The following is a 9841-nucleotide window of genomic DNA, read 5'->3' on the forward strand; positions in this document are numbered from 1 at the left end:
TCTGTGTGTGTGTGTGTGTATGTGTGTGTCCTCACCTGCTGAGCTGGGCTGGATGTTTTTCAATGGAGCCTGAGAGCACACACACACACAGATAAAGTGACTCCACCAACACATTTACATTCATGTACCTTTGACGACGAGCACTGTCTGTGTTCAGTCTCTGTGCACTAACAGTGTTAGCCTAACTGCTAACTGTTAGAACTGGGTTTAATTCTAGTGCCCAGCAGTGACTATATTTATTAATATCTGGATCAGTTCTGTTCTCTTCTACTTTAACAGTTTAATCACTTTTGTCTTCGTGCTCAGATTTGTGTCACGTTTTAAATGTAGCCTGTGAACACAGAACATCATACAGATTAAAGGTAACAGTAGTTTATACTGTAAATTTCTTATCAGTTTTAAAAACACACTCACTCACACACACACACACACACACAGAAACTGCACTAACACTTTATTTATTTAATCTGTAATCAGATGTAAACAGAATTAAAATCAGTCTCCAGTTCATGAACAGGTTTTATACACAAACACCTGTGAATATAAAGACAACAACTACATGATGTAAACAATATTTTCCGCTGTTTCTGGTAAATAAAAAGACTTTAACAGGAGCCAGGTCTTCTCTTGACTAATTAACTAATTAACATGATTAGATAATCCTGTTAATTCTAACCTGGTTCCTCTAATACAGACTTGTTTGATCCTGGAAGAAGGTATCAGCCTCGTCAGTGAAAATCTTCACTGGTCAGAACATGATGCTCATTGGCTGAAAGCTGGTCACATGAGGAAAACAGTGGACGTAATAACAACATGAAGGAGTTTGTCTGAGGTCAGGGACAGATTCTTGACCGGTGGACCCCGACTCACTCAGCGGCCCACTAACAGAGGCCAGGACGCTGAGGAAAACCACTGGGTCCAAAATACTGGACGTCGACTTTGCTACATGTCATAAAAGCTGGTGTTGAAATAACTGTCAGGAATTAAATGGTTCGAGTGGTAAATTCAGTTAAATTATACCTGGGTTTTCAGCTGTGACTGAAACTCAGTTTACAGACAGAATTCACTGACAGCGAGCCAACAAAAGAAAAAACAGTACAAGTAGAAGTGAGAGGAAAAAAACTCTGTAGTTATGATGCTTGTTCAATGAAAAATATCTAAAACTGTCACAAAAAACGGAATAAAATATCTTCCCTTACATATCCAGACCCAACAGATCAATAAAACTGTGCTGATTGTACAGAACAAACATTCAGATCTAAAAACCTACACAAAGACATGCATGTACAAAACATTAATATCTCTACAGTAGAAAACAGAGAGATTGCTGAGAGTCAGCAGCTTCTTAACATGAGCCCCTTTCAACATCAGGCTGAAGCACTGACAAGCATTAACTCCCTGTACAGATACTGTACTGGTAAAACACACTGTTATAATGAAGTCTGTTATTTCTAACTGGTTGTGTCATTTCATGATCATTTTAGTTGTGAAGTGGATCTTTGCGTGAAAACATCAACAACACTGATTTAATGTATTTGTCTCTACAGACTTGACAATGTCCTGTGATGTTTTTCTGTCTCAAAGGAAAGTTTCTGGCACAACTTCACCTTCATCCACAGTGCATGGAGAAAGGAAAAGGTCCAAAGAGGTCAAAACTCCAGCAGCACTTGTAGAATACAGAAGAACTTTATTAGACTGACGCGTTTCGGCTTGTGGGCTCCACCAGGGTCATCATCACATATCACATGTAACATTCAAATAAAATAGGTATGAAACTATACCGCTTTACACCATCAAGTTATATTCTCATTTTTTATTGAAGTTTTTTGGGGGGCTGCTATGCCATATCAAATGGACACATTTGGGACAATCCTTCTCCAGGCTATGAACTACACATGGCGGCACCCAGGTCCTCTATTGGACATTCTCCACCAGCCTGAGACAACGATTGGCCCAACCCACCTTTGTAGAAGCTCCGTAGGCAGATATGTATGTGCTGACATATGATTGGCTGTTTTTTTTTGTTTCATACGTATCCTATTTAAATGTTTGGTGTGATATGTTCTCTGATGACCCTGATGAAACCCACAAGCTGAAACGCGTCAGTCAAATAAAGTTCTTCTGTTTACTACAGGTGCTGCTCTTTGGATGTTTTCTGTCTCAGTCCAGGTTTATAAAAACACACTGAGTGAATCTCCCTCTGCTCCTCTTCACAAAGACATAACAAATTCAATGTTACCGTGATAGCACCACAGACAGATCAATCAACAGGAACATGGATCACACCTCCACAGGATACAACCTGACCTCATGCTCATCAAAGCTCTGCTCCACGGCGGACAAACCCTCCACAGGCTGTTCTGTCAGTGAAACATCTGATTAATCAATCATACTTTGATGAGCTGTACATGGAGCCAATCAACACTCAGAGCTCAGTGTCCTGAACAGAGCAGTGATGTGATTGGTCAGACCGAGTCTTCATGAGGAGGACTAAAGACCAGATCATCATCAGCTCAGCAGGACTGTGGGACTGAGGAGATCTGGATTCACGGTGACTGTGTGAACACAAACAGGAAGTTCAGAGATCGGCTGGTGGTTTCTCCACAGCTGTAGTGACTGATGATGTCAGCACAGACTGAGGTCAGGGTTCAAACAGAAACACTCAAACACAACTGCTGAGCATCTCTGACAACAACATCAGCTGAACCCCAAACCTTCATCTTGACAGCTGAGGCTCAGAGACTCCACTGCTGACCAGGTTCTTCCGGTCTTGGTGTTGAGCTGGTTTAACAGGACCTGGACCTGAATGTGTTGTGGACTCCGTGGAGAAGAAACTGGTCCTGATCTTCTGGTCCGACTCTGAGTCTGAAGGCAAAACGTGTCCACTGCTGGATCTGGTGTCCAGCTCAGTTCGGTGTACCGTAAGGCTCCACCCCCATCACCATCACCATCATCACCCTCACCCTCGGACTTGACTAAATTTCCCTTATAAAACACATAAACACAGACAACAACATAAACACTGAGCAGCTGAATGATGTCATCTCAGTCCTCTCAGTGATTGGCTGCTCAGACTTTGGTCACATGGAGGTGTTTGTGAGGTCACTGTGACATCGTCCTATAAAAACAGTGTTCAAATGTTCGTGTGAACCTCGGCTGCTTCACAATGAGGTCAGATCCTGGACCTCCAGCAGCATGGCGTCCTGCTCAGTCCTCAGCTGGTCCCGGACCTGGAGGCGACCCACAAGGTCCGAGCTCAGGTCTGACAGAGACAGATCAGAAAGACACAGGTCAAAATACAGATGTGGATGAAGAGCAGGTGAGCGGGTCTGTGAGCAGGTCTGTGAGCGGGTCTGTGAGCAGGTCTGTGAGCGGGTCTGTGAGCAGGTCTGTGAGCGGGTCTGTGAGCAGGTCTGTGAGCGGGTCTGTGAGCAGGTCTGTGAGCGGGTCTGTGAGCAGGTCTGTGAGCGGGTCTGTGAGCGGGTCTGTGAGCGGGTCTGTGAGCAGGTCTGTGAGCGGGTCTGTGAGCAGGTCTGTGAGCGGGTCTGTGAGCAGGTCTGTCTGTGAGCAGGTCTGTGAGCGGGTCTGTCTGTGAGCGGGTCTGTCTGTGAGCAGGTCTGTGAGCAGGTCTGTCTGTGAGCAGGTCTGTGAGCGGGTCTGTCTGTGAGCAGGTCTTTCTGTGAGCAGGTCTGTCTGTGAACAGGTCTGTGAGCAGGTCTGTCTGTGAACGGGTCTGTGAACAGGTCTGTGAACAGGTCTGTGAGCGGGTCTGTCTGTGAGCGGGTCTGTGAACAGGTCTGTGAGCAGGTCTGTGAACAGATCTGTCTGTGAACAGGTCTGTCTGTGAGCGGGTCTGTGAACAGGTCTGTCTGTGAGCAGGTCTGTGAACGGGTCTGTGAACAGGTCTGTGAGCAGGTCTGTCTGTGAGCAGGTCTGTGAGCGGGTCTGTCTGTGAGCGGGTCTGTCTGTGAGCGGGTCTGTGAGCAGGTCTGTGAACAGGTCTGTCTGTGAGTAGGTCTGTGAGCGGGTCTGTACCTTGGATGGTCTGGCGGAGAGAATCGCAGAGAGAACTGAGCTCCTTTAAACTGAAGCTCTGTAGATCACTACGCTCCACATGTCTCCTCTGGACCACCGGACCAGTCTGAGCTGCAGTCTGAGGAGGAGGAAGAGCAGAGGGAGGAGGGAGAACAGGAGAGGAGGGAGGAAAGGAGGGAGGAGGAGGAGAGTTGTGATCAGCTGATACAGAGCTACATCACCACAGTCTGACAGACTCCTCCTGTCACAGCAGCCTCACCAGGGTCTTGTGGTCTGTGGTCCTCAGCCGGTCTCGGAGACTCCTCAGGGTGCTCCTGAAGCCTCTGGACTTCGGTTTCTCTGGCTTAGAAGCAGTTGGAGGATTCTTCTGAACCTGGACAGTCCCTCTCTGTAACAGAGGCGGGAGGAGGATGTGATTTAAACTCTTCCAGCTCCACAGAGGTCACTCAGGTCCAGATCTGCTGGATCATACTGAACTGGTTTTAGTTACCCGGGAGCTGGAGCTCTCCTTCTTGCTGTTATCTCCCTCTTTCTCCTCTTCTTCCTCACTCTCACTGTTGTTGATGAAGCAGAGCTGAAGATTCATCTGTGTCTGCAGCCTGGAGGACACACAACAGTCGGACACATTCTAGATTGATACTGGTGCTGGTTCAGGGACTGGTCTCCAGAAACAAGACACAGACTGAGGTCAGACTGTGTGAACTAGATTAACACCCCATTACTTTATAACATAACATTTGTAGCTGCTGGGCTCTACTCATATACTGTAAATAAAGATGGACGTAGCCTCTGTGATGTCACCCACAGGTCTCTGAAGAGTGGTTTTGAAGCTCAGAGTGAGCTGCTCACTGTCGCCATCTTGGCAGTGTCTGACTCCGCCCCTAACTCCCAGCTAATCCAGAAATGGACAAAGAGGTGAGGCGTCTGTGGAGCCGAGACTTCGGCTCATGACGGTTAATGGCAAGCATACGCTCGCCCACCTGTCACTCAAAGAAGCACGCCCTCAATTCTACAGAACTTCAGTCCTAATTCAAATGTAAACAGGTGAGTTATATAAACAGGTGTCATGAAGGAGCAAATTAGCTCTAGAGAGCAAAACTGTTTTTGTACCAGGCTGTAAACATGTTTATTTCTGCTGTAAAGTTGGATTTTAACATGGGATTCTATGGAGACTGACTCACTGTTGGAGCCAGACTCTAGTGGCCATTAGAGGAACTGCAGTTTTTGGGTCTTCAGTGTTGGCTTCAGTTTTTAACCCCCGGCTTTTTACAACAGGTAAAGATGACTGTGACACTCAGGACCACGCTCATGATCAATAACTACATCAGCATCCTTCATCCTGATGCTGAAGTCAACATCTTCACAGCTCCACATTTCTGTTGCAGCCTGTGAACCTGGACAGGTGATCAGTGTATCAGGAGAGTGTGTACCGGGAGGTGAGGGCCAGGACGTGGCTGTTGCAGGCGTCGTCTCCGTCCTCCCAGCTCTCTGCTCTCCTGCCTCTCTCCTCCGACCAGCTCACCGGAGCTCTGCCTCTCTCCAGAGGGACTCCACTCTGAAACCACACGACAGTTACACAACAGGTCACGTCAAGTCGGTGGGGTGGGGGGGGGGGGTGGGGGGGTGTTCTGGATTTTTGCCCTCATTCCAAAAAAGACAACCTTCCTCCTAAGCTGTTTATGTGGCTATGAACATGACTACTCCACTAATATTCCTGTTTACATGCAGTCATACATACTCTGATTAACTTCAATTAAAAAAGTCTGTGTTGTGATATTTGTGCACATCCAAAAAACCTGTTGATACACAAGTCTCGAGGCTGTATGTCATGAGCTGCTGTAAAAACCCAACCAAGACACATGTTCTGAATGAACGGTTTACATGTCCACAGACTGCTCCGAAAACCTGAATAATATCAGCATATCCCACATGTGTCAATATTAAAATGCTGAATTCAGAATAACCAAACAGAATATGCTGTTAACATCACCTGTATCAACTTCAGAATATTGTCATGTTTGGGAAAAAATAGTGAAATATTAGTGTGTATTTAAACATACGGACTGTGTCGGTCTAAATGTGGTCTGAGACAGAACAGATCAACACCCAATACTCATCATGAGGATTTGTTTTCCATGAGCCACAAAACATCATAGATCTAGGATTAACACTCTAGATTAACAGACTCAGGATTAACAGACCTGGGATTAACAGACTCAGGAATAACAGACCTGGGATTAACACCCTGGAATAACAGACTCTGGATTAACAGACTCAGGATTAACAGACTCAGTAGTAACAGACCTAGGATTAACAGACCTGGGATTAACAGACCTGGGATTAACAGATTTAGGATTAACAGACCTAGGATTAACTCTCTGGATTAACAGACTATGACCTCTTACCTTTGCCTTTTTCTCCTTCTTCTCCTCCTCTTGTTTCTCCAGCTCAGCGATGCGCAGGCTCAGCGCCTCCCAGTGCATGATGGGAAGGCCCAGATTGTCCTCACCGTAGCCTTCCTGCCACACCAGCGCTGCACCCTCCGAATCTTCATCCTCCTCCTCCTCTTCGTTGTCGGCATCATCATCGCTCCTCCTGTCATCCTCTGCCTCGTTACTCTCCTTCTCCTCCCGCTGTCGCTCCTTCTCTCCCTCCATCTGCAGAGGTGGGAGGACACAGGTTTATCCCAGTGATACCTGTACTTTATCCCAGTGTAACCAGTACAGTACCAGAAACACACTGCCCAGTGCTCAGAGAGTAACATGGTGTCAAAGGATTCGGAGTTTGTCCACTGTAGTTTTATTTCTGCCGGGGTGAAGAGGAAACAACCAGAGTGTCTCATGTAATCACATCCACAGAGCTGACCACCCGTCTGTTTGAATAATAAACCCTGCAGGTCACTGAACACCTACAGCTGTGTTGAAGGTATTTTTATGAAATAAAAAAAAACAGTGGAGACAGAAGTATGAGCATGAATACAGACTCCAACTGACTCATCCTCAGTCAGCTTCAATTGATCTCAGATCACACAGACTGAGTAGTTACACCTTCATGTCGAGAAATAAACTACAGAAAATATCATTGATTCTGGTCCATGAATGTATGCTCAAGTTTATAATGTTGATCATTTCAATCTAATTTTTACCAGTTTTAGACACATTTGATTTTAACAAAGCTCTGTTGTTTAGTCCAGTGGTTCTCAAAGTTTTTCACATCAAGGACCCTAAAGTGACACTGATTAGACCACAGACCCCCATCTGATAAAATGTTGACCTTTAGATGTTTAATTACAGAAAGTGTTTAAACCCACAACCAAAATAGTCAAACATTCTGTCATTGTGTTAATTATGTATGAAATTATAGAGAAAATAAATGTTCTTTTTGCCTCCAGGGACCCCCTCAAGGACCCCTGGGGGTCCTCAGGGGCAAAAAGAAGAACCACTGGTTTAGACAACGTTTAACATCTGAGGACTTTGGCGTCTTTTGTTGAATAGAGAACGAAGATTAAAACAAACAGAAGACTTGTTTTAGTGTCACAGTCAAATTTATATTTACTCTGTCATAAACAGCTTTGTTGTCATTAATATCCAACAGTAAGATGATGGTCAGATTAATAATGGCTGCTGGCGTTTGTGGTACCTCAGGGCTTTAGACCCCGGCTGAGACATCAAACTAAGTGGTGGTCTGTGGTCTGTGGTGGTCTCTGTCTGAGGGGGTCTACTGGTTTCTGCAGACATGGTAATGCTGAGCAGGCAGAATGAGACTATATCAGCAGACAGACAGTCAGAACTGGTTCATCACTTCATAGTAACTATAAAGTAATATGTAAAGTAATGAGTATAAAAAACAACAGTAACGTTCACTAACATTAAAACTCTTGAGTTTGTTCCTTCAGACGTTTTAAACAGAGTTTAACTGTGTTTATCTCTTCACGTCTGTGCAACAGTAACAGTGACTAACACTGAGGGTGAGGACAGGCCCGATGATCCGGATCATCTGACACCAGGTTCAACACTGGACAGGAAGAACCGCAGAAACGAGCAGAAACAGGAATAAAGTCCAGTTCCCATGTGTCTGTCCCGGGTCCAGGGGGGTCAGAATGAAAACCTTCAGTCTTTAAATAAAGTAAAACCGGACTCACCTCAGTCTCCGACACTGACTCAACTACTGACGTCGTTCTCCACAGTTTTGCCACATTGCTCAGCTCCTCCTCCTCCTCATCTTCCTCCTTCCCTCCTTTCCCCTCGACTTTCCTTAAACTTCTGGAAAAGGTGTCCCGAGGAGCCGCTCAGACCCGGTCCGGCTCAGTCCGCTCTCTAACCCGGACCGTGTCCCGGTGGTCCTATCACTGTGCCTCTATCAGGCCAGAAACCCGTTCAGCCCGGACCCGGACCCCCGAACAAAAGGAACTTGAGGAATTTCACAACAGGAACATTTGGACTGAAGACTCTTCTCTGGCACTTCCTGTCGCTGCTTTCAAAATAAAGGCCTTCTTCAGCCGCCCTAATCAAGCAGCACCCCCACTTACTGCCATCATGTCGACGCGACAGTCCCACTGACCCGGGGAAACATTTATAAAACAACTTTTATTCCCGCTGAGACCTTGAATCAGCGATTTTCCTGTTGAGGTGGAGCAGACTAGACCTGGACCTGGACTAGACCTGTTCAGTGAAGCTGCTGCGGGACACACAGACCGGGACAGAGGTCAAAAATATGGAAACCCTATCCTGTCACAACTTCATAAACTATGAAGAAATAAAAGTTTCATCAATGTGTGTGTGTGTGTGTGTGTGTGTGTGTGTGTGTAAACATTCTTTGTTTTTTGATTCCATCACTTTTAGTGAGGATAAACTTTTAAAATTGTTTTTTTTAAAAAGGAAAATGAATGTTTCTGCTTCAGAACAATTACATCAATCATTGAGGAAATATTTCTTCATGAAGGTTGCTCATTTTCAGTGATAAGAAGCGATGCATATAAAAGCTAAAAGTTAAGTTTCTCATATTTAACCTGCTCAGGTACAGTGTACACATCTGTAACAGCCTTGTGCTGTGTTTCCTTAACTTCAGCTGATACTGCGCTTCATGTTTCCTCTGCTCTCAGTTCAGTCCTGATCTGAGAACAGATGATTTAGCCTCCATATTGTTATGGGGTTGGATGTCGGAACACTTTTGAAATTTTCAAATGGGCCATGAGTTGGAAAAGGTTGTGAACCACTGGAGTAACACGGGTAAAGAAACTTCTCAGTGCTAACTTCCCTCTTTATGTTTCCATAGTAACACAGTCACAGTCTCTCCAGCTACAGTCGCAGTGAGTTCAGAAGGTTCTCACTCAGACGGATGAGGCCTCATATGAGCTTCAGATATATACAGAGAGCTGTAGAGGTTGTCCCCCATCACTTACAAGACTTCTTCAAGACCAGAACAGGAGGGAAAACCTGTTTCAAGGGTTCATATATGGGGACCTGACCCCTGACTGATCTGAGTCTGGTTCTGTTGGTGCTTTCTACCTGTTATTGGCAGGTTTTCCTTCCCTCTGTCACCAGTTGCTGCTCACGGTGTAACTGTTATAATATAAAAAGAGAACAGTCTGAATGAGTCTGTCTCTACTGGTTTTTGTGTTTCATCCAAATCTGATCGCTGTTGTGAATCTGATGTTTCCTGTTGTAAAGTTTGCAGCTGTTTGAACAGGAGAATGTGTAAAACCACATGTTTGGCTGATGCTGGTGTGATGTGTTGGTACCAGACAGAGTGTTTTCTGTGCTGTGAGTTGTGGGACCACAGCAGAGGACGTATGGTCTCACAGTAT

General features: G+C 45.4%; 1 protein-coding gene across 1 annotated transcript; it reads right to left on the reverse strand.

Moving 5' to 3' along the window:
- Window positions 1-441: 441 nt before the first annotated feature.
- On the reverse strand, window positions 442-8715 carry si:dkey-6n21.12 (schwannomin-interacting protein 1). The gene is made up of 7 exons (XM_056369624.1): window positions 8177-8715; window positions 6441-6692; window positions 5466-5590; window positions 4526-4634; window positions 4295-4423; window positions 4036-4153; window positions 442-3262 (listed from the first exon to the last, which is right to left on the reverse strand). The coding sequence occupies exons 2-7, from the start codon at window positions 6690-6692 to the stop codon at window positions 3162-3164; spliced, it is 834 nt and encodes a 277-aa protein (XP_056225599.1). The 5' UTR covers window positions 8177-8715; the 3' UTR covers window positions 442-3161.
- Window positions 8716-9841: the final 1126 nt, after the last annotated feature.

The sequence above is a fragment of the Seriola aureovittata genome, chromosome 23, assembly GCF_021018895.1.
Source record: "Seriola aureovittata isolate HTS-2021-v1 ecotype China chromosome 23, ASM2101889v1, whole genome shotgun sequence".
NCBI lineage: Eukaryota > Metazoa > Chordata > Actinopteri > Carangiformes > Carangidae > Seriola > Seriola aureovittata.

Excerpts from the sequence above, each read along its gene's own strand:
- si:dkey-6n21.12 (XM_056369624.1), bottom strand. The coding sequence starts at position 6,692 with ATGGAGGGAGAGAAGGAGCGACAGCGGGAGGAGAAGGAGAGTAACGAG. Across the intron at positions 4,635-5,465 it reads GTCCTGGCCCTCACCTCCCG|GCTGCAGACACAGATGAATC; the intron begins GTACACACTCTC and ends TGTGTCCTCCAG. Across the intron at positions 3,263-4,035 it reads TCTCCGCCAGACCATCCAAG|ACCTGAGCTCGGACCTTGTG; the intron begins GTACAGACCCGC and ends TGTCTCTGTCAG.